This window comes from Monodelphis domestica, chromosome 2 (assembly GCF_027887165.1).
Source record: "Monodelphis domestica isolate mMonDom1 chromosome 2, mMonDom1.pri, whole genome shotgun sequence".
Taxonomy (NCBI): Eukaryota; Metazoa; Chordata; class Mammalia; order Didelphimorphia; family Didelphidae; genus Monodelphis; species Monodelphis domestica.
The window spans coordinates 183,903,450-183,928,791 of NC_077228.1; the positions used below are offsets into that span (position 1 = coordinate 183,903,450).

The following is a 25,342-nucleotide window of genomic DNA, read 5'->3' on the forward strand; positions in this document are numbered from 1 at the left end:
GGTTCAGGAATGAATGTCATCTGACAGCTCTGGATTTATATCTCCATTAAATAGGATAGTGCCTAGCACATAGCAAATGTGTAATAAATGCTTGGTGACCTGACTGTGGGACCATGGGCAAGTCACTTAATCTCTCTCAGTCTCAGTTTCCTCACCTCTAAAATGGAATAACAACGTATCTCATTGGATTGCTATGAAGATAAAATTTGAAGTGCTTTGTAAACTTTAAAGTTAACTAATTGATTAAAAAAAACACCTCTTATCTTCTGTTTTAGTATCAATTCTACAACAGAAGAACCATAAAAGCTAGGCAATTAAGGTAAAGTGACTTGCCCATGGTCATACAACTAGGAAGTGTCTGAGGCCAGATTTGAAACAAAGGCTTTTTTAACTCCAGGTCTGGCTCTCTATCCATTGTGCAACCTACCTGTTCCTGTAGACTTTAAAGTGCTATATTACGTCCTTGTCATCATCACCCTCACCATCATCATTGTCAGCATCACTACCATCATCATTGTCCCTTAGTAAGAAAAAAATCTGGACATCACAGTGGACCCACAAGTTAAACAGGAATTGAGAATCATGAATTACATGAGCCAGCTAGTAGGGCTGAAAAATAAGTATAACTTTCAGATATTGTGAGGTCACCTTCCTGCTATAGACTTAGCATCACTCTTTATCAGAGGGTGGAGTTCTATTTGAGGTGATATGGAGAAGTTGGAGGAAATACACAGCAGAGATATGAGAACTCAGACAATAAATTATTTTTGGAGGACAGAATTTCCCTAAGGAAAATGGAAAAGGTTTGAATTGAGGAAAAAAATAGATTTAGGTTAAAGTTAGATTGCTTATGTATTATGACTACCCTTTATTACCACAGAATGATTTTTAAAACTATTCAATAGAAAACTTAAATGAGAAAAACGTAAACATTTTCTGTAGTACTGCCTCTGTTGAGGCAGCTAGGTAGCATAGAACTAGAACTGGAGTCAGGAAGACAATAATTCAAATTTGACCTTAGACACTTTCTGGCTGTGAGTCTTTCGGCAAGTCATTTAACCCTTTTTTGCCTCAATTTCCTCAATTATAAAGTAGGGATCTTAATAGCATATACCTTACAGGATTGTTGTATGGATCTAATGAGATACTTTTAAGATTCTTAGTATAGTACCTGGAACTATGCTGAGTAGTCGACATTATGCAAATGCTTGTTCTCTTCCCCTAATATTAGAGCAGTCCTTTTGTATTTTAGAGGAAAGAATTGGATCTGTGGTTGGAGGAATATAAGTTTGAGTTTGCCACTTACTATCTATGTGACATAGAGCAAGCTACTCTCTGAGCCTCATCTTATTTACCAGGAAAAGGAAATAATTTGGATTTGATGATCTCTATGATCCTTTCTAGGGGCAGTGGTTAGAGGACTGGGCTTAGAATCAGGAGGAACTGAGTTCAGAGCCATTAACATCTAGTTGTCTCAGTTTCCTCATCTATAAAATGAGCTGGGGAAGAAAATGACAAACCATGCTAGTGTCTTTGCCAGGAACACCCCAAATGGGGTCATGAAGAGTCAGACATGACTGAAAAAACTGAACAACAACAATGGTTCTTTCTATCCTTAAATCTCTGATGAGAAGACACTGTGGATTAGTAGAACAACTCTTCAATAAGGGTATAATTCTCCAGAGGCAGGACTGAGATGCTTGTAATCCTCCAGTGGCCCCTGCCTTCTTTGCTCACGAGCTTCCTCTTGTTAACGTATGATATAAAATTTGGCAGAGGTGCTAAATATTTTTGACAGGTCCTCAAAGGACTCATGGGTTGGATTTACTGCAACAATGACAAACTCTTCAGTTCTCATCATTTTGCCTGCTTTTCTTTATAAGCTGGCAAAAATTGTAGAGAAGTCAGTTTCCCCAAAGTCTTGCTTTTTAATAATAAAAATTAAGAACATTAATGAATATTCTTAATTCTTGTTAAAGAAACAAATTTATAATTATTGTCTTAATGTTTTATAATATACCAAACACAGTGATTCTACAAGCAAACCAAGGTTTGGCTAATACATTTTTATGTTCCTAAATTGACCAAGTTACTTTCGATGTGTGTATTAAAAAAATATTGAATGACATTTCAGTTTTTGCCCAAACTTCCTTGACTCCTTTTAGCCAGGGGTGGGGTTGAGGATAATACAACAGGTTTTTTTTTTCAAGGCTTTGACATTTTCAGAGATTTTACATAACTGGTTCTGGAGGAAAGCAGACAAAGCGACTAAAAGTGTGGGTAATAGGACCTTTTTGAAAAGGTCAAAGAACTGAGATTACATTTTTCAGAAGTGCCAGATTAAGCAGTCTCAGATCTTTGATGGGAGCCTGGGTAAGGGAAGGTAAATGGCTGTTTTCTGTTTGTGTGAAGTATTGGACAAGAGGAAGCAGAATACTGTCAATGAACCCAATGGATAGATGGGAATGAAAGAGACTCATTTGAATGGAAAATACTGCATCAAACAGCCTTTTGGGACTTGGTGTGTCTCATTGGGAGAATTTTCCTTGATTAAGTGGCTGAAAATGCAGACATTATGACCTCTTTGTCATGCTATCATTGGACCTGACCCAGTCTAATGACCTGATATAAGAATCAACTTCATAACAAAGTCCTTTTGGTAGATCTGAGTCATGGGGTCATGGCTATAGAGCTGCAAGTGACCTTAAAGCTTAACTAACCCAACTCTCTCATTTTACAGAGGAAACTGAGGAACCCTCCCAGGGTGTCTGGGCAACTAAGAAGTATCTGACGTCTTTAGGTAGTTTTCAAGGCAAATGTTCCAAGTACTGACTTCTAAAGTGCTGCTAGATGTATTCCATCAGGGTTTTTGTGGATTGATGCTATGTAGTTTCATAGAACTTTTAAAGAAAGTCTTCAATAGAAGAAAACCCTTCTATTGATATTTTCATAAGAAAGAGATAGTATTCTAAGACTCACAAATGGGTGGACCTTGAGTGAGCACTTGATGATGGACAGCCAGAGACTAGGAAATCAAGTCCAGAAGTGAACCAGAAGTATATAATCATTTCAATATGGCATGGCAATCCAGGAACTAATGGAAATTTCTTCCTCCCTCCTTCTTATTACTTAGAATAGAATTTAGTCTTTTGTGCCCTTTTCTACTTTTCTAATGGTAGCCAACAAGCAAATTATATTTACTTTGTCTTCTTGTTCCTGTCTTCCCTCTTTTCCCACTCCTTATATACCCCCCTTCCTTTCCCCATGTATTCTGGCTTTCTATGAAAGTATTACCTAAAAAAATTCAATAGTGTCCTTAAATGGACAGTCCTACCCCTCCTACCATCTCAATCAGCAAGGGATAACCCAATAGCATCCCACAGACCAGTGACCCCACTTCAGGCAGAGGATAAGACTGAATGCTCAAAACCATAAATTCACATAATACCAGGAAACCACGAAAGGGAAACACAGCAGAGACAAGTATTCTCACTCCCCAGTCAGTTTGGAATTCAATACCAGTTCTAGGAAGAGCTATATAACCTATAAGTATCCTTGGGGGGCTCTGAGACCTGATCTGTGTGGGCTGATGGTAAGGAAAAATTAAGAATAATTTCAGGATTAGAGGTAAAACGTGCAGAAGAGAATGAAAGGAAGAAAGGAAGAAAGGAAGGAAGTAAGAAAGAAAGAAAGAGAGGAAGAAAGAAAGAAAGAAGAAAGAAAGAAAAGAAAGAAAGAAAAGAAAGAAAGGAAGGAAGGAAAGAAGGAAGGAATGAAGGAAGGAAGGAAGGAAGGAAGAAAGAAATAGAGAGAAACAAAGAAACAAAAAAGAAAGGAAGGAAGGAAGGAAGAAAGAAAGAAAGAATGAATGAATGAAAGGAAGGAAGGAAGGAGGAAGAAAGAAAAGAAAAGAAAGAAAGAAAGAAAGAAAGAAGGAAGGAAGAAAAGAAAAGAAAAAAGGAACAGACCACTAAAATACATTGGGAGTACCTACATTTTAGTTTTCCACTTTACCCTCAGTTCACTTTACTCTGTGAGACCATACAAATGACTTTCTACTCTCCTGATACTTCCTTGAACTCTTCACAAATTCTTAGAGATGGCATCCATATCCCTGGAGGTAATCAAAGCCCCTCATGTCTGTGACTGACTCTTAAACTGTTGAATAAGCAACTACCAATACTTCTTGGAAGTCATGAAGAGAGAAAGCCACCTGTCCTCATTCCAGGGTATATTATGAATATTTCTGAGAAGGGATGAACTTGAGAGGGAGCTCTCCACAAAATTTTTCTTGGGAGTCTGGAATGGAAACTGGGTTCCTCACCTGTAACTGAGCTGTGGCCGCAAGCATCTTCTGCCTGGCCTGCAGTGTTGTGGATGAGGACATGGAAATAGGCACAGTTTGCCGCAGCCATCGGATATCTTCCCACATACAAGATAACTGCAAAACAGGTCACAGGATCATTTTCTGTATTTTAATTTACTCCCTCCTTCATTTTATTCATTTATTTTGGCTAGTGTATGGTTCAGGTTTTGCATCAAGGTGATGAAAAGGAAATGAAAGGACCCCAAATTTATGTCCATCCCCTTTACCCTCCCACCCTGTGTTCTACAGAAATATTAATTTCTATATACTTGAAAAAGAATTTGAATACTGATAAGATAGTCAGATCCATTGTATAGATAACAATGGCTTCATCTGGATCTTTGCTCATCTTATGATCTTTTGATTTGAGTAGGAGGGGAAGGAGGAAAAAGTGCTAGATTTGGAGGGAGAGGAATTGAGTTTGAATCCCAACTCTGCCATTAATTATTGGTATAACTGGGCACTCAACACTTAACCTTTCTGGAACTCTCACTAGTAAAATAAGAGGAATGGACTAGATGCCTCTAGGGTCCTTTTTATATCTCCCTCTAGGATTTCATTTTGCTTGTTTTGAAATTTTAAAATGTAGGCAGTATTTGGTAGCTTTTTCTTGAAACATGAATATATATGGCTATATGAACCATACATATATACATATATGCATTTATGAATATTCATATGCATAAAATATAATATGTACATAACATATAGTATATATTCATATACTTATACTGGTTGGAAACATGGGCGTGCTGGTAAAATATTTAATAACTGCTCTTTGGGAAAACTATATTCATGACATACTTTGAAGCCTAATTTGCATTTGCAGCCTCTTCTTGTCTCAACCATCAAAATGGTAAATTAGGTCTTGATGGGTAGCAATTACAGATTTCCAAGTTGTAAATGCTCACACTGAAAATTTAAGTCAACTCTCACCAGCCAGTCTGAGTTGGCTTCAGCACATGTAAGGTTTGAAAAGACCCTAATTTGTTCAGGTAGTTTGACCACCTCCAGCTAGTCAGTTGTAAAGAAAGGTAGGGCTAAGACTTGGGTATCTAGACTCCCCACACTTGACTTTCTTCGAGGACCAGTCTCTTCAAAGAAAACTTTCTTGACGCCCATTCCCCCCCCCCCCCCCCCCCCGATTGCTAATGCTTTCATTCTATTGATTATTTCCAAATTATCCTTTATTTAACTTGTTTGTAAGTAGCTGTTTGCATGTTAGACCATGAGATTATTGGAAGCAGGAACTATTTTTTGCCTTTCTTTGTATCTGTAACACTTAGCACAGTGCCTGGCACATAGGTTTGATTCATACTTGCTTGTTGACTGACTGACTGGTTTTGCTTTGGAAAATCAAAATGTGGAACCCAACAACAATGATCAAGGACTTTTTTGGGGGGGGTGATTATACTGAAATTGTTCCTCCTTCAAATAAAAATATGCACAAATAATGCTGGGTGAAAATATGAAATAAAATCGCAATATACCTTTGTGAACCACAGAAAATCTTGCATAATGGAACTGGAGTGAGAATCATCGATTTCAACAATTGGTATTTGATCTTCATTGGTGACTAACATATTATCTTTGTAATAAAATATAACAGCTATATAGAGTCCCCTAGAAAGAAAAAAAAAACAAAGTAAAACTTCATCTTTAGTCTTCTTTGCCTCCACTAACCCTGAATCTGGGAAAATATTTTTGCAAAGGCCAAATTCAATATAATTATATGTGCTCATGATTCCTGCTAGGTATTTCCAACACTCTAGGGAGAACTAGTGGAGAAATTACCATCTTCTCCAAATACTGAGAAGAATGAGCTTACTACTTTTGGGGATGAGAGGAGTCACCGAGGTAGAAAGTTTCATTTTGCTGCTCCCAAACCAGTGGATTCCTGGGAAGGCAAGATTACGGGTTATGGTATTTCCTAGAAGCAATACTTAGAATGTACCGTTTTAAGGTCTTCACAAATTTGTTTGAGGAATGGAATAGATGTTTCAGGCTCCTTGAGACTGACTGCTTGCGACCTGTGTTCTGTAATTTTGAACTTTCTGAAACACAAAAATAGAAATAAACAAAAGCAAACCTGTAGCAGGATTTCAGTTTGGCAGAATAACAGTAAAGATAGAAAATATTTTTACTCCATTATTCCTAGTGTCATTTGGGGATGGGGGGAGGTTGAAATTATTATTTCCTCTTTCTCCACTCCTAGTAGAACCTTTCATGTGGGCTATTTCAATAGTGAGTCCTAATTGGGTAATTCTCTAATTCTAGTCTCTCCTCTTTCTCATCCATTCTCCATACAGCTGTTAAATTATTATTCCTAAAGCACAGGTGTGACCATATCATTTACCTGTCTGGTTAATGCCAGTTGTTGCTTAGTGGGTAAAATCCAGTGTCTTCTTTTTGGCATTTACTTTAAATTTTTTTAAAATTTATTTTCAAGTTACATATTAATTTCTGAGCTGCCTCCCTCCCTTTTTCCCCACTTTACACCATTTCACACACACACACACACACACACACACACCCTTTATTCTTCCTTATGTTAAAAGTCTTATTTTGATGACTTTCATTCAAAGTAGAAAATTTAAAAATAAGAGTTAAATAAAAATAAAATAATTAAATACATTTTAAAATAAGTGTGTTGATACTGTAAAAAATGGCAAGTTATTCTGTTTCAAAGTTTCCTCTTTTTATTAAGAGATATTTGGTGAGAATGGCATTAACTAAAGAAGATAATAAACACTTAAGCATCACATTGACATAGTTCTTTATGGAGTGTGATCTTTCTGAATCCCATAGGCCTTTCTACTGTCATTACATTTCTTTTTCTTTTACTTTCTTTTATTTTCAAATACATGAATTACATGTAGAAATAATTTTTTATAATTGTTTTCTGTTATTTTGTGATTCAGATTTTCTCCCTCTCTCTTTTCTTTCCTGTCCCCGAGGCAGTAAGTGGTCTGTTATACGTTATACTAGTACTTTCATACAATACATATTTCCATATTCCCTATGTCCTGTCATTCCACTTATAAGGTCTGTCCTGGGTGTGAATTCTCTGATGTTGAACTAGATTACTTTTCTGGCTAAAGTCTTTCCACATTTAATATATACCTTGAATGGAGGGACAATATTGTTTTTGTCTTTGTATTTCCATTATATAGAAAAGAGCCTGACACATAGTAGGCACAGAATAAATGTTTACTGAAGGAATAAATTCCTCTCCATAGAAAACACTTATGCCTCATGATGCCAATAACTTAATATGATTAATGAACAGCTTTAAAAAACAAAATTGGAGGTGAGTAGCATTCATAACCCTAAAGGAATTCATTAGAAAATTTTTGTGTTCCACTTTTTTAATCAATGATTTACTTGTTGGGGGTGGGTAGGTATAAAAAGAGAGCTCTCCTTTAATATACTTATGCCTTGATTTTTCAATATTCATTTCTCGATACTGGAAAAAGCCCTCCTTAGGTTATTATCTGATTTCCATTTAGTTTACTAAATATATGAGTCAGTAGCAGATGGAGAGCTAGCCTCAGGGTCTAGAAGCAGTGAGTTCAAGTCCCACCTCTGATCTTTATTGCTTGTGTGAGCCTGAGTAAATAACTTAAATCTCTCAAGGCCCTAGGCAATTTTATAAGATTATAAGTTACAGAGAAGGTGAAAACTTGAATTGGTGGGGGGGGATTTCTTCATTAAGGAGATACTATACTCTATACTAATGGAATATCTCTCCATCTTCCATTTATAAATCTATCCCAGCACAATACTAGGACCTGAGAATCTATTGCTCCTACTGCTAAAGAAGTACAAAACAGCAAATCTAAAAACTAGCCTCTTCTTTTCACATGTGAATAAGGTGATCCAGAGAACTTAAATTCATAACAATAATAACTAGCATTTATATCACTTTTAGGTTTTCAAAGTGCTTTAAAATCTTCACAACGCCTAGAAATATTACTATCCCCATTTTGGAGACAATGAAACTGAGGCAGACAAAGGTTAAGTGATTTGCTAGGGGTCACAGTTAGTAGATGTATGAGGCTGGATTTCAACTCGGGTATTCTTCACTCCATGTCCAATTAAACTGAGAGGTATGTATGAACAAGAAAGCATTTGGTTGCTTGTTATTGCTTTGCTCTTGGTTTGAGGTCATCAGATAGTTTAGGTGAGACTTCATGGAGCTAGTTGATGCTAGCGCCACATCTGCCAAACACTGGCTCAGACATAATAAGATTACCCAGGGATTAAGGTATGAGAGATGAGGGACAGACAAAATGATGTACTTCACAACACTGCATTTAGTTATTTGTGTTAGTTCACATACTTTCTGTTCCTGCTCCAAAGCCTTACTACCTTTTCCCTTACCTTCTGTTTTAGAATCCACATTAAATTTCAGTTCTAAGGTAGAAGGGTAGTAAGGAATTGGCAATGAGATTAAATGAACCAGGGTCGCATAGCTGGGAAGTGTCTGAGATCAGATTTGAATCCAGAACCTCCTATATCTGGGTCTGGTTCTTTATCCATTGAACCATCTAATTGCCCCAGGTCACAATTACTTTTCAAGGTGACATGGTATAACTTGAATTTCAAATAAATTCTGCCTCTGACACAGAGTGACTGTGCGAGCCTGGGTAAGTCAGTCAACACCTGAGAACTCCGAGGAAGTTCCCTAGGACAAGGAAATCACAGGTCTAGTCCCCTTTCCTTAACAACTCATGAAACTAGTTATGAAGCCACTGATGAAATCATGGATCTTTCCAAGTATTTAATTAAGCCTTCCCACAAATTGTCCCTTTGCGTCACTGTTAGAGACAGAGTACTGGGCTGTGACCATGGATGAGTAACCTGGAGGAGCCATATCTTATGTTTTGATACATAAAGTTTGGAACATGGAAGAGTGAGCCAAATAGTTAATATCTACAATAGACTTTAACATTCTGCTGGCTAAGGATCCCACACAGCAGACTGAAATCCAAATGATGTCACAGCCTCCTCTTTGGACCTGACGGTGCTGCTTGGCGGAGCACACTGCCACCAATTAGAAACACAGCCAGATCTCAAGACAATCACTTTTCACCAAAGATCAGCAAACAATGACTTCTGCATTAGAGCAAACTTGGCCACACTCATCTTTGACAGCCCAAAGGATGGAGACACGGCTGTAATTTGTTCCTGTAGGATTGTGTCATGGAGATAATGAGTGACTCTGTGGATTGCAATTCTCTAGGTCTTCCAGGGGATTAAGTTTGTGAACAGAGGAATTCGACTTCCTCCAGCCCAGTGGTTCCTTCATGCCAGATGCTCATGATGTTAACCCTTTAGCCAGAGTTGGAAGCTCACCTGAGTTGTTCCTTCTCTATGCTCTGTGTGTGTGTGTGTGTGTGTGTGTGTGTGTGTGTGTGTTTTGGTGAAGATGGTACATTTTTATTACTCCTTCTGAATCAGGAACTCAGAAGACAGCTCAGACCTGTAGCCAGGGCATGCCTTACCTCTACCAAATCCTGATAATAATAACAGTCAGCATTTACACATAGGACATTACAGTGTACAAAATGCTCTGATATACGCCATGCCGTTCTAGTATCATGATAATCCTAGAAGGTAAGCGCTACTATAATCCCTATTTTATAGATGAGGAAACTGAGGCTTATGGCACTTAAGCAAATTGCCCAGGGATGCCTTCCTGACTTCAAGTAAAGTAACCTATGAATTGTAGAGACACTCAGTTCTGTACTTAGGTGGGCAACGGAGGGATGTAGTTAAATATTGTTATGACATTTCTGGATTTCTGTCTTTTTTGGGGGGTCCTCTGAGTCTGACATCTAAAAATAATGAGGAGAACATAAAATCCTCATGAACAGGGAATTTTTCTTTTAAATTTTTTCTTTCTTTCTGTAGCAGCTAGAAAATACCTTCTAATTAGAAATCAGCTCTTCCTGATTTCATATCTACAGCTCTATTCAATGTACCACCAAGTTTACTAGAAATGGCAGGGTGCTCAGAGGCTAACTAGTCCAATTTCCTCATTTTACAGATAAGTAACCTGAGGCTCAGAACAACTTGCCTAAGGTTATGCAGGAACCGAAATCCCTATTAGGTATATGTTGTCCAGTTCCTGTGGGGAGAAAGATCAACAAGGGGAAAGTTGAGTGGGAATGGCAGATTAATTAGTTCATTCTTGATTCTCCATGGTTATGAGGTCACAGGGAGAAAAAGTTCATCAAATTCCATGTGCAGTGCTGATGTCATTACTTCACTATTCCTCTCTCTTTTAGAGATCAAAGTCTTTATTAGAATTCTTCAAACTGATTACAAGTAATAAAGCTCAATCTGGATTTTTTTCCTTTGCCTAATTAGGATAAACAATGAGCAGGGTAATAATTCTCAAGAACATCAGATCACTCCTCCCTGTCTTGGCCTCAGTTTACTCCTTTGTAAAATGAACTAAAAGTTCTCTCTCTCTCTCAGGCTTATGATTTTATGATCCTTAAAAAACAGGAGGCAGCAGCAGGGAATAATTCTTATATGTTAGAGACTTTGTAATATAGTGGAAGAAAATGTGATTATTGAATATTAAATTTAAAAATTAAAAATTAAATCTTGATAGTAGTCACATATCCATGGTAAAATTGTCTTGTTTCTCAAGTAATTCACAAAATGGGAATAATAATACTTGTACTATGTACCTAAGAGAACTGTTCTGAGGAAAGTGTTTTATAAACATTTTATAAAAACCATGTTTATGATTATTAGTTCACTAGGTTCCATTTATATAATATTTTATAGCAACAATGATTTGGTATACATTTCTTCATCTGATCCTCATAGTGTAATGTAAGCAGCATTTTATCTAGGGCAGAGCCACTGGAGCTTTGTTCAGAGAACTGAGTTTAGAGGGCACCAAATTTAGAGAGTACTGAGGGCACACTTTTAGGCTCTTTGGTGCTTTCAAAACTGCAGAATTTAGCACCTTATTAGAGAGAATAGTTTGTTAAGAAGGGCAACTAGGTGGTTCAGTAGATAGAGAGCCAGACCTAGAGAGATGGGCAGTCCTGGATTCAAATCTGGCCTCAGACACTTCCTAGCTATGTGACTCTGGGCAAGTCACTTAACCGCAATTGCCTAGCCCTTATCACTCTTCTGCCTTGAAACCAATACATAGTATGGATTCTAAGACAGAAGTCAATGGTTAAAAAATAGCTTATTAAAATAGAAGCTACCAGATTGCAGATTGGGATGAGCTCTTCCCTTTCCTCAGTCTGCCACTCTACATGTATTATCTTATAGACCAGTGATAGTGAATCTTTTAGAGGGGCTGCTGATGTGAGAAATGTCCTCAGGCACCTGTGGAAAGGAAGAGGGGAGCAGCCCAGCTCCAAGTCCCTCTGGCTTTCTAGTAACAAACTCTGGAGAACTCTGTGCTGGTGCAACTACTCACTTGCCCACAGAGAGGGCTCTGAGTGTTCCCTCTAGAATATGTGCCATAGGTTCACAACCATGGCTATACTTGCCTAAAGCACAGAAACCCCAAGTTATAGCCCTGTAGGTAAGGTAATGTAGAGTTTTTTAAATTCCCATTTTAAAGAAGAGAAGACTGAGGATTACCACTGTTAAGTGACTTGACCAACATCCTATGGCTATTAGTCAACACAAAGAGAGAGATTTTGGACTCCCACTCTATTATTTTTTCCATTGAACCACATTATAGAAGGAGCCCTTGCTAATTTACAGATTGGTTCATTATATCCAAGATGATAAAGAGGGAAGGGGACCTTCCAGGTTATAAAGCCTAACTTCTCTCATTTTACAGATAAGGGAACTGGTGAAGAAAGAGAGATGAAATGCACTCTCTCTAGTTATAAGCACCCCACATAGCTGCCAGTGGTCCTGGATGCTCAGGAGCAAACCCTCTGCTAACTGTTGACTCTCAGACCTTTTAGGAGTACATTGATGTTGCCAGAGACCCTGTTCATAGGAAGATAATCATTTGGGAGTAGGCAAAGACTGTTTCCAGTTGGAGCTGGAATTTCAGAATGGGTTTATTGCCATAACTCTGTTGGGATGATGTAGATTTTTGCTAATCTTTGGTCTGCCTTTTCTGCATTTGATCTAAATTCAGTGAACATTCTTTGGTTTCAGCCATGGATTTCAGAGCATGGCCCTGCTGCTGCCGAGTTCCCCATAGCTCAGAGTGCCATGGGTGACAGAGCATGGAAGATGAAAATGTTATGGCAGCTTGATTCTTCCAAATAAAGCTAAGTGCTTCTGCCACGAATCATTACCCATATTGGCAACCTGACTTGATCCCATCTGAGCAGCCCACCAAGAGAAGGACTTTACTGAGAACTTCTCTAGCTTGAAAGAGAATACTGGCTTTGGAGTCAGAAAACCAGAGTTATAATTCTGTTTCTTTTAGTTAGCTTCAAGCAGCTAAGTGGTGCAGGGGGTAAAGGGATGAATTTGGAGTCAGGAAGACCTGAGTTCAAATCTAGCCTCAGATGCTTATTAGTTGTGTGAACCTAGGCAAGTCACAAAACCATTTTTAGTTTCACTTTGCTGATTTGTAAAATGGAGATATAATAGAACCTCTTCTCAGTGCTGCTGTAAGAATACAGTGAGAAAATATCTGAAAAGTACTTTGTGAACCTTTTAAAACAATCCTTATCTTTTGTCTTACAAGCACTACTGAGTCAATTCCAAGGCATTAGAGTGGTAAGGGGTAGGCAATTGGGGTTAAGCAACTTGCCCAGGGTCACACAGCTAGGAAGTGTCTGAGGCCAAATTTTGAACCCTGGACTTTCTGTCTCCAGGTTTGGCTTTCTATCCACTGAGTCACCTAGCTACCCTATACTTTATGAACCTTAAAATCCCTTAGAAATACTCTTTATTATTAGCTATTATTACTTGAATCTGTATGATCTTGGGCAAGTCACAATCTCAGTAGGCTAAGATTTTTTTTTAATAAAATGAAAAGCCCTGGACTCTCAAGAGTTCTTAAACTTTTTTGTCCCCAGTCTCACTCAATAGTGCCTTCTTGATTATTTCCAATTTTTTTTTTCTGTCTACAACTTGATCATATGTAGTCTTATATATGTTGTCTCCCCCTTTAGATGAAGTTTCTTGAGATCAGGGACTGCTTTTCTTTTGTATCCTCAGTGTCTGTTACATAGTAGGTGCTTAATAAATGTTTAGTGGCTGATAGGTTTTTGTACGTGTCATGGATGATTATAGCATTAAATATGGGTCTTTATATGGACTCCTCTGCATAAGGTGGCTGTTAACATTCCTAATTGAGGGAAATGCTAATTTCGGTTAGAGGTTAGTGAAAATAAAGCTGTAATTTCTCCACCTCCTCCAATTTCACAGTCAGACTCCCTGCAGTTTATCCGCGGATCCCTTGGGCATCCATGAACCCCAGGTTAAGAGCCCCCAGACCTTTCTGAGATCCCTCTGTTCTCTGTCCTACAAATTATGAATCCCAGAGTAGAGGGTGGCTCTGCAGTTCCAAGATTCAAGCTATGCTTATCGCCCGCGGGAGGCATATCTAGGGTGAACTTCGAAGTCAATATTGCTGTCCAGCTGGTCGAGAAGGCAGAAGAGCAGATCATTTGGGGGAATCTCTCAGCAGAGACGCCAGGGAGATGCTTTGGGATGTGGCGAAGTTCTCTCATTTCACCCCAAGCTTGTTACTCCTGGGTACTGTGTGCATACCCCAAAGTTCTAGACTCCACTGACGATTTCCGCAGGAGACACACTCAACCGGGAGGAAACTGAAAGCATTTTTTTCTCCCTTTTTTTGTGCTTGTTTTTAAATTGTTCTGATGGAAAAAGAGGAGAGACAGAGAAAAGAAGGGGGGGGATGGAGGAAAGGGGGGTAGGGGAGGCTCATCTTAAGGGTTAAAGCGAGATAGTGCTGTAAAGTGATTCCAGATGTCCCAATATTAATATCTTTCTCTCCCTGATGAATGAGAAGGTATGACCCAGTTAGAAAACTGCTAAAATTACAGGCGCCACTGAGACCTCAGCTGATGCCCTACCACACAGATTTTTATCCTTACCCCGGCAACTGTAACGCTGATGAGCAGCCCCGATCTGCTGTAGCAGACGCTCCAAAGCTTCATTCTGTCCCTTATGTCTGGGCTCTCTGCCGTCATAGTCTTTCCAGTCTATTGAACAAAAGAAACAAACAGAATGAAACATAAAGGAGGAGAGGGAGGGAGTGCTCTCTTCCCTCCGTGCTGGAAGAAGTGACTGTGCTTTCTACTAGGGGGAGACGATTGGTACAGCACCCAGGATACCTCTGCAGAGCGAGGGAGCGATGCCAATGGCCCCAAGGGCTGCCATCGAACAGTATCCAGCCCTGTCCTACCTCTCCTCAGGGGGCAAAACAGTCCTGATAATTGGTCTAGGTTATGTAGGACCGTCTCAGGACAGGACAAAACAAGAATGTAAAGCCAAAGGATAGGGAAGAGTTAGGCAGTCCCAGTGGCCCCTGGGACTCCCTATCTTCTTCCCCCTGAATCCAAAGCCCTAACCCCACCACAAAGGGAAGAAAGCAAAGGGCGGGAATGGCACAGACGAGCTGAAATTCTTGTTCCCAATGCTTTTATTGTAGCTTTCACACTTTTGGCCAAATTGAAGTTTCTTTCCAAGGAAAGAGTGCATGTCAGATGCCAAGAAATAGAAATCTACATTTTGCTCTAATGAATGTCTGCTTTCGTTGGCTGGCACAGGAATCCTGTAGAGATTCTGAGCCACCAACCGCCCTGTCTGTTCAGGCTCTAAACATACAGTATTAACTTACATGGTAAATTCAAATTGCAGTACCCATCTGAGCAACACCACTCTCCCAACCCCCCACCTCTGCTCCCTCCCTGAGATTTCATTCTGCTGGCTTTGATGGAGATCAAAAGTAATAACCCTTACAGGACTGGCATCAGTATTTTAATTGCACTGTCTGTGGCTTCTGATTTTTCAGCAGGTCAGGAGCTTTCATTAATCCCCCTCTCTCCTTGATGACATTCCCTTCCTAACTCCCTCCTTAAAAAAAAAATCTGAATTTATATTTCAGATGCAACAAATTTAAGAAGCTTTCTAAAAATGCAGTATAAATTCTAGATAAAATTTAATGTAATCATTTAATACCCCTGTCACCAGGCAGACACCCACTTAGCAGGGGACTCTCCATCACTATGGGCTTTAACAGATGTCACAGGAGGTGATATTACATAAATATTGCCATTACTAACCAACATTGCACCAAAATTCAGGCCTGCTTAACCCATGAAAATTCAGTGATTCAAGAAGTACTTTCAGCAAACATTTTTTTTTCTTTTGCTAAGGTAGATTATTCCCTGTAGAGATCATAGATTTATACATTTGGAGTTACAAGGGATCTTAGAGGCCATTTAGTCCAATCCCTTAAGTTTTGTTGATGAGGAATTAAGGCCTTCTGAATGGTGAAGAGACTTGCCTAAGGCCACATAGGTAATAATAGAGCCAAGATTTAAATCCAGACCCTTTGAGTACTATCACAGACACTCAGGACAATGGAATTTCAGAATGTGAAGGAATGGAACATTGAGAAGGGGCATTGGGCAATGAGCCAGTATACTTGAGTTCTAGTTTTGCCTTTTAACTAATTAGGTATATGACTTTGGGCAAGGCACTTTGTCTCTTTGGACCCCAGTGTTCTTGGCAGTTAAATGAGGAGGTTGAAAAAGAGCAGGGGTTCTTAACCTCTTTTGTGTCATGGATCCCTTGGGTACTCTGGAGAACCTCTGGAGCCCTTTTCAGAAGAACAATTTTCAATGCATTAAAAAACCACATAGGATTAGAAAGGAAACCAATTATGTTGAAATACAATTATCAAATATTTTTCAAAACTTCATGGACTCCAGATTAGGAAGCTCTTCTCTAAATGACCTTTAAACCTTTTGTAGCTCTAGATTTCTAATTCTTTTGTGATCTTGGAGAAAGTCTAGTCTACTCAAGATGTATGTGGGCATATAGATATGTACATATACATATAAACATTTATGTACTTTTATAGATGAGAAAACTGAAGCCCAGAGAAAGGGAGTGACTTAAACTAGGCCATAGAGAGAATTAGGTGTGTAGTGAGTGGAATAGAACTCACATTTCCTGACCTCTCATTTCTATACTATTTCCATGATCCAATTCTAGATTTTTTTATTTGTTGGCTGGAAGTTGGGTTAAAACTTGATGTGATATGGTTTAGGTGTGGCCTATCCTAGTTAGAGGAATGGATCAAATGCTCCTTCAAATTTTCTCTTCCTTTCCATACTAGTCCAGATTAATTGTTCATTGGAAGGGGGAGTGGGGAGAGATCAAGATTTTAGGGACTTGATTTTAAGAGTTTTGAGCAATATTTCCTTATTGTTTTTCCATCCACCTTGAAAAACCTTAGTTTTGGACAGCACTTGACAAATAATGAACCATAAATGTTTTTTCATTCATTTGTTCAGTGACCTTTGATATATGCACAAAGAGAGAAAAATTGCCATTCCTTGTTAATTCTCAAGGGGATGATTTTTCTCCAAAGTCCATTCCATGTCTTTTTTTAAAAATGATAAACCAAATGAAGATAGGCAGCCAATATTGCTTTCTCTGGTCAGACTCCCAGGAGGCTAAATGATCTTATCACCCTATACAGGCCAAAAAGTTCTATTGTGAAAACCAATGCTCCCCTCAAAGTGTGGAGAGATATGGTGCAGCCAGCCCCCTGGGGCAGGGAGCATGGATACGTCAGGAGCCAGCTTCCTCTCATGACTTTTATGATACATTTATATAAAAAAAGGCAAATGTAAAAACTAGGAGCTCAAAATGAGTGTTCTATACTATGCCAAGAGTTTTGGAAAGAATGAGTTTTCTCAGAGATGTTTGGAAGTCTTTGACTCCTACATAAAACAGGAGACTTCAGGGATGAGGGAGAAAATTGGAAATATATTACAGAAATCCGTAAACCTGACAAGGAACCGACTCAGTGTGGGAGGAAAAGCCCATATTGTTCTACATAATACAGTTCACTGTTCTTGTAATGAGATACTTAAGTTCTAACACAATGCAAAGCTTACATTTGCCTGTGATATTAGGTCTTTCCTGATCATAACTCAGACAAGTCTGTCTGGGTCCTTTTCTCATATTATGGAGGGTACCATATAACATAAGTCTATAAAAACACATTAAGACCTTTTTAAAAAAACAACTAAACACTTTAATAGTGAGCTGGAACATATTACAGAATTTCCAATTACTCTGTCATGTTAGAATACATGATCCCATAATAAATATCCAAATACAGAAAAATCTGATGCTCACAATCTCATGCTCTGTTTCTAAATAGAAGCAGAATTTTTTAAATTGGATCTTCAGAGTGATTGGGGATATTCAAAATAATTAGACTTAGATGATGACATTTCAGCCTTGCCCTTTGGCTAGAAGCACAAAGTTGGCTTTCTAGCTTTACTCCTTGGCAGGTCTATAGGGATAGCAGCCTCCACCCTGTGGAGGGAGACCCTGCTCTAATGGGATCACTGGGAAGAATGTGTCTGAAAGGAAGATACTTCTCAACTTTAGAACACGGAACTTTCAGAAAACTAAATATTTGATGGGAGTGAAAAATCAGTCATAGCAATGTGATGTATGCTATTTCCCATGTGAACTGAGGGCATATTTATCAGTATTTTTTGTCTGTCTCTTATTATTCCCCAAAACATAGGATCATTGAAGAGATTTTCGAATTCAAACCCTTCCTTTAACAGATGAGAAAACTGAGATCAGAGAAGTCGTTTGCCTAAGTGGCAGAACAAGATGTAATATATATGTATATTTGGTAAATCTAAAATGTTTTGTATTATATAATTGAATTGATCAATGAAATTGACCAATTAGCCCAGTACATATGAGTTTGCATAGAATGTCTGTGCCTTCTCTAAAGTCTTTGTGGAGGCTGCATCAGCCATTCACTCTGACTGGGCACATAAGGACTGGGCTTATTGCCCAGTCCCCTATTACACATGAATTTGACAAATGTCAACAAACATGAACATATCCATATACGGAGGGAAAAAAGAAAAAAGATGATTGTATATGAAACCATGAATCTCTATTACAAACAGCTTGTTTTTGAAAGTATGTTATAAATCTAACACTTTGATGCCTACACAACTCTCTATATCTCTATGTCCCCTTCCGAACTTCCTTTTGCTCTCCTGTGTATATTTTTATATGTTTCATTGATTTTTATTTCTTTCTGTTCTTCCCTTCTTTGGTAACAAAATCCCCCACTCTCCTTCTATCTCTCTGTCCTTCAAAAATAGCCTTTTCTTATAAAAAATGACTAATCAAAACTAACATCTTATATCTGAAAATGTATGCCTCATTTTGTGTTTCTGGGAATCATGATTTAGTATCAGTTGTATCATTACATTGTTCAGAGGTCTTAAGTCTTCAGTGTTGTTTTGGTTTGTGATATTGTAGCAATTGCCTAAATAGTTCTGTTTTCAATTTGCATCAGTTCATGTGAGTCTTCCATATTTCAGTGACTCTATCTCTTTTGTAACTTCTTATGGCATAATAATATTCAATTACATTCACAGATCATAATTTATCCAGCTATTCTCTGATGGTTACTTTCTATGTTTCTACTTCTTTTCTATCACAAAAAGTGTTCCCATAAATGCTTTTGCACAAATGGATCTCCTTTTGATCTCACTGAAAGTAGACACTTAGTGTTACAGCTAGGTCAAAAGACATTCACAATTTAGTAACTTTTTGGATATATTGTAGTTTCAAATATATTTCCAGAACGATTGGACCATTTGACATTTCCACCGACAATGTATTAGTGTGCCTATTCTCTCATAGCCACTCCAACAACTGTCATGGGTATGAGGTGGTACTTCAGCTTGTTTTCACTTAACCCATGAACCAATTATTATTATGCTTTATTTCTTTCCTTTTAACCATAATTTTTGATCCACCTCCAAGCTGAAGTTTATTTTTATGTGACTATTCCCTTCCTGATTCTATCCTCCTTTTTGAACCTCACACTTTCTATCCCCAAATATTTCCCTTTTGAGCTTACTGTATCTCCTCATTAAACTGTGTGTGTATGTGTGCATGCAAATGCATATGAATTTGATTCATCTTTGTCTGGTTCAGATACAAGTGAATTTATGAGACTCTTATCCCACTTATTCTTTACTTCTATGCTTTCATTCCCTTCTCAAGCACCACAATTATGAGAGACACTGAGTTCCTCCCTCTTCTTCCTCTTTTCTTCCTTAATATATTCCTATTCTCCTCCATTTTTTCTTCTCTTAAAACCAACAAAACAGAACAAAATCATGGCCCACCCCTATATCCATGTTTCTTAACTCTTTTTGTGACTCTCAATGACAGTGGAATTTTGAGGGGACATTTGTTTTTTTTTTTTCACCCCATTGAAATTTAAACACTTGGTCATCAGTTAGCTTCATCCAAATGTTCATATGTATTTACCTTTCTAAGTTTATTTTGGTGTTGTTTCCCATTTTCCTATTTCAAAGATTTTACTCAACTCTTTTTTTTCATTAAGGAATATCTCAAAGTTTTTTATTCTATTAGTTAATTTTTTTCTCTTGTAGGTTTACTCAGTTTTATAGGGTAAGTTATTCTTGGTTTCAAGCCTTTACCCTTTGGAATATTATAATTTTTTCTCTCCTTTAGGGTCATTGCAGCAAAGTCTTGTATGATCTTATAACTGTGGTTCCTTGGCATTTGAAATATTTCTCTTTGGCTGCTTACACTATTTTTTTTCTTTGACTTAAAAGCTCTGAAATTTGGCTATCACACTCCTGGTGTTTTCAATTAAGGTTTTCTTTGAAATGACTGGTGGGTTCTTTGTATCTTTGCATTGCCCTTTGTTTTTAATAGACATGGGTAGTTTACTTTTGTGATTAGTTTTTTTTTTTGGTTTGGTCCCGGTTTTCAGTCTGACAATTCTTAAATTGTCTCTCCTTGACCTATTTTCTTACTTTTGATAGAGTATATTTTATGTGTACCTTATGTGCTTTTCTGCTTTTCCAATTTCTTTTTAAACTTTATTTTAGTTATTACTTCATGAAATAATCACTGAATTCTGTTAGCTCCATTATATTTTTCAGGGACTCTATTAATTGGGTAATGTTTTAACCTGTTCTAAACTACTTATTCTCACTTCATTTTTCCCCATTGTGAGCTTCAATTTCATTTATCATCTCTTAATTTCTTTCATCTACCCCTGAAGTCCTTGGGGCTAGGCATTTTTACCCAGAGGCTTTTTTTTTTTTTTTTTGTGGATTAGCTCTGTTCTCCTGGAATTCTCCTGACCTACAGGATTTCTTCATTGTCTGCTATTTCTTTGTTCCATCTGTTCATATCTCCAGCTTCACTTTCTGGGTCATGACTTTGTGCTAGGTCCAGGCTCCTCCTTCACTCTTGGACTGGGTGCTCAGTTTCTATTTTGCCTGGTACTTGCTGTGATCTGTTTCTAATTCTTGCTGCTGATTTTTGCTGGAAATATATAGAAATGTTTATAATTTATGTGGATTTATTTTGTATCTTGCAACTTTGCTAAAGTTATTAATTATTTCCACTAGCTTTTTTAGTTAATTTTATAGGATTCTCTCAGTATACCACCATATTGGTACTCTGTGATCTGGATGCTGCTGTGGTAGTTCTGAATGGGGTGACTGGGTTCAGGATCTTGCCTCTGCTTCAGTTTCTAGTTTTTGTCTGGTGGATGTTGTCTATGTGGGTGCTGACCTCATCCCATCTCCATGTCCTTCTTTTATAATTCTCATCCAGGATTTGTTTCTACTTCTCTGTTATGGCTGTGGTTCTCACAGTCCCCAATTAGATATTGGAGAATCATGTGGTTCTTAGGGCTCCTGTAAGGCCCCCAATCCCTGATGTGGCTTGGTCTCCTGCTATGGCTCTGAGGGCTCCCAGGTGAGCATTTCTCCATCCTGGCTCTCAGAGCAGTGAGGAATGGTGGCTTGCTCTGTCCCTAGTTGCTGTTCTGACAAGTCAGTATCAAGATCTAATAGGCTTCTAGCTCTTTAAGACTGGGATGCATTTAGCAAATTCATGTTAAAACATCATATATGCAAGCTGTCCCAAAAGTTATTTAATGCTATTTTCAGCTATTGAAAGTTTAAAACTGTACTAAGACTTTTGGGATACTTTGTATTTTTAAAGGCTCTGGAATGCATACATCTCTTATTTCCATCACCTTCTCTCTACTTTTTCATCACCATTCTGGTACAGATCCTCACTAAAACTTTTGTGGACTATTAAGTAATCTAATTGCTTCCCTTGCCTCCAGTATCTCTTTCATCCAATCTGTTCTTCATAAAATTGGGATTTTGAAAGCATAAATCTGACCATGTAGTTGACCTCTCAGTATACAAAGCTCTAGTTTTGTCTAGCTTTGTCAAAAAAAGACCTTTTGTCTTTAGCATTTGAAACATCATATACTCTCACTCCAGGCCATCTTTACAGATTGATTTCCTTATCTTCCACTGAGTACTATACCCTTCTGCCTACTATTCCTGATACACATGATTCTATTTCCCACTTTAATGCCTTTGCTCAGACATTTCCCCTTACCTAGAATGTTCTCTCTCACCTTCTGCCTCTTGGACTCTCTGGCTCCAGTTAATGCTCAGCTCAAGGGACATCTCCTACAGGACATCTTTCTTTGATGGTAGGTAGGACTCTTCCCTGATTCCCTTTTAAGAACATAATTTGTATTTACTTTTCTGTGTTTATTTAGACTCCTTTCCAGGAAGAATTTAAATGTCTTAAGAGCTGTTTTATTTTTCTTCTTTGAATGTAGCTAGGACAGTGTTTGGCCCATAAGAAGCTTTTGAATTGAATTAATAGCTATTGAATGAACTGATCTTATTAAATAATATCTTGAGGCTTCAGCATCTCTGACTCATTCTTTCACCAGCTCCCCCACAAAGAAATGCCTATGCTAGACATTCAAGGTAAAAATGTCCATCACCCGCATCTTCTATAGGGAACTCTAGGTTTCCAATTTGCCAGAGAACTACCATTTCCCTACTTAATTTTGTTCTCTGTAGAGATGAGGGGCAGCCTCCAAAGTCCAAAAGAATGGAAAGCTCATTAAATGGTAGAATAACATTCTCTCTCTCTCTCTCTCTCTCTCTCTCTCTCTCTCTCTCTCTCTCTCTCTCTCTCTCTCTCTCTCTCTCTCTCTCTCTCTCCCTCCCTCCTTCCCTCCCCCTTCCTCCCTTTCTTTCTTTTTCTCTGTCCTCAGCACCTAGCAGAAAGCCTGGCACATAGTATGTGCTTAATAAGTCTTGGATGATTTGCAAATCTAGCAAAAACAGAAACAAACAAGCAAACTCAAAAGACTGCATATAGTAGGCACTCAAAACTTTGAGTGGAATTAGAAGGTTTAAAAACCATAATAACCCATTTATATCTAGAGCCATTCATAGAGCTATAACCAGAGATTCTGGTACTTGGGGCAAAATGAGTTGTGGAGGAACTCACATACAGGAGGCAGTCTGCAAAGGTCAGCTACCAGGAAATTTTGGGGAGAAAACAAATAAAAGGATGTGGAAGATGGAGAGCCCAGTCATAGGGAAGAGAGAACTGGGGCCTTGTATGGCAGATGTGTCTGTGTAGTGGAAAGAATTTGAGACTGGGGAGGAGAAAGGACCAGAGCATAGAACAAGTGTGCCCTGTGTATATTGGTACTTTGGGACAGAATCCTAAAGCCTTTTTTCTATTGTGACTCTAATTGTCAAGCAATAGGATATTTCTATAATGCAAATTTCTAGATAATGGAAGTTTACCCCAGAAACATCAACCTTTTTGTATTTTAAGCAGTTTAAATAGACACCTTTTTAAAGTGGATGACACACTCCCCTGCCTTCTTAAACAAAGAATCCTGAACATAATTTAACTTTTCCTTGATGGCTCAGGGTCATCATTTGGAAAGCTAATTATTGTATTGTGCTGTGATACAATAGTATTTCTGTCTCCTTCCTTGCTATCATGCTGTCATCTGCCACTTGTTGTGTTTGGTGTGCCTGTCTGTGGCATAGAACCCACCTCTTTCTCATTTGTCTTTTTTAAACCTTCTGTGTGTCAAGAAACCAGGCAAGTAAACTTGACAGAATTATATGTAAAATAGAACAAACAGGCTCAAGTGTTCTTTCTGCTAATGATTTTATTGAGAGATCTTTCCCTCTAATTTCCAGATCCATGGCTGTTTCCTAGAGGAGAGCTATAACTAGACTGGGGACTCTCTAACTTTTCTTTAGAGTGCTGAAATTTAGAGGCTGCTGACGACACTTGTTTTCCCTCAGCAGGGTAGAAACAACTGAGCTTAGCTTAGCACCTACTTAGTAGGAACAGTTAAAATAGGAAGCTACCAAATAGTAAATACTTTCTCCATTCTATGGTCAGACTTACCCTGGATAATGAAATTCTTCTTTTCTCTTCCTGCTCTCCCATCCCCCAGCAAAACTTATTATTTTTGCTTCCTAAAGCCTGTCCTCTTTAAAACTTCCTTATTACTGTTGGGGGCATGGCTAATCTTTCCAGCCATCCAACACTCATGCCACATGTGAGCCTCCCCCTTACCCCAGATAGGGGAGGGAGGAAGTGCTCCTATTGGGCTGCTGGGCAGAGGGGTGTGTGATGTGAAAAATGTCCTCAGGTGGGGTGGAGAGGGGGAGGGGAGCAGCCCCCTCTGGCATGTGTGCCATAGGTTCACCAACATGGGCTTAAATGTCCCTGATTATTTATATGCTTTTCCCCATTTAGAATATAAGCTCCTGCAGACCAGAATTCATGTTTTGCCCTTCCAAAACTTAGCAGAGTATCTGAAACAACAGTGAGTGTTTAATAAATGATGTTGGCTGCCTTTGTTCAGTCAAGTCTGACTCTTCTTGACCTCATTTGATCATGATCACTCTGATATCCTGCCTCTCTGAGAAGATTGCTTATAGGCATTTATTTGATCATGTGTAGCACAACTAAGTGGGGCAGTGTATAGAATGCTGGACCTGAAATCAGGAAGACTCATCTCAGTGAGTTCAAATCTGGCCTCAGACTCTTACTAGCTGTATGACCCTGGACAAATCACTTAACTCTTTTGGACTCAGTTTCCTCATCTATAAAATGAGATGGAGAAGGAAAGAGTAACCACTCTAGTATCTTTTCTATGAAAACCCCAAAATGGGGTCATAAGGAGCCAGACATGACTGAAATGACTGAACAACAAAATCAAAATTATATCATGAAGTTGGTACATTTTTATATTTAACCTGAGAATGAGAAAATGGGCAGAGATCAACCACTTCAACCCTCTCATCCTTACAGATAAGGAAACTGAGGTGTAATGATATAGAATCATAGAACTGTAAAGATGGAATGAATCTTAGAAGATTTCTATTTTGATTGTCACAAAACCAATAATAAGCAAAAACAGATTTTGAATTCAAGGTCCTCTGACTCCAACCCTATAAATTAGAGATGTAAGTGATCTTGGGGATGGGTTATTAGCCTTTGTGCTCAAAGAGGACCAAAATGACATCAGTAGGGGTGATGTCTTTTAATTAGAGCATAAATTGGATTAAGCGATGACTTTGTACAACTCTTAGGGGAATCATCTAGATCATCCTCTTCATTTTATGGAGAAATAAGTGGAGACTCAGTATTGTGCAATGATGTGCTCCCAGATATTCCCACTTGTGTTTGGAGGAAGTGATATTCTAAGACAGTGACTTCAGGTTTGCTTAAAAAACCTTTGAAGATCCTGTTCTTGTTAATAACTATGGCCACCTAGGAGATCATGCTACTGAAGTAGCTCCCAGAGTTTACTGCTGTCAGGGAACTAACCCCCAATATTATTATTGTTATCATTATTAA

General features: G+C 38.3%; 1 protein-coding gene across 1 annotated transcript in view; it reads right to left on the minus strand.

Annotated features, from left to right (window-relative positions):
• Positions 1-25,342, minus strand: part of ANKFN1 (ankyrin repeat and fibronectin type III domain containing 1) — a 587,864-nt gene that overhangs the window by 53,210 nt on the left and 509,312 nt on the right. Inside the window, exons 10-13 of the mRNA XM_056816551.1 lie at positions 14,443-14,550; positions 6,321-6,420; positions 5,857-5,989; positions 4,325-4,441 (exon numbers count right to left, since the gene is read on the minus strand). Coding sequence (XP_056672529.1) covers positions 4,325-4,441; positions 5,857-5,989; positions 6,321-6,420; positions 14,443-14,550 — 458 coding nt within the window. The remainder of the gene's footprint in view (positions 1-4,324; positions 4,442-5,856; positions 5,990-6,320; positions 6,421-14,442; positions 14,551-25,342) is intronic.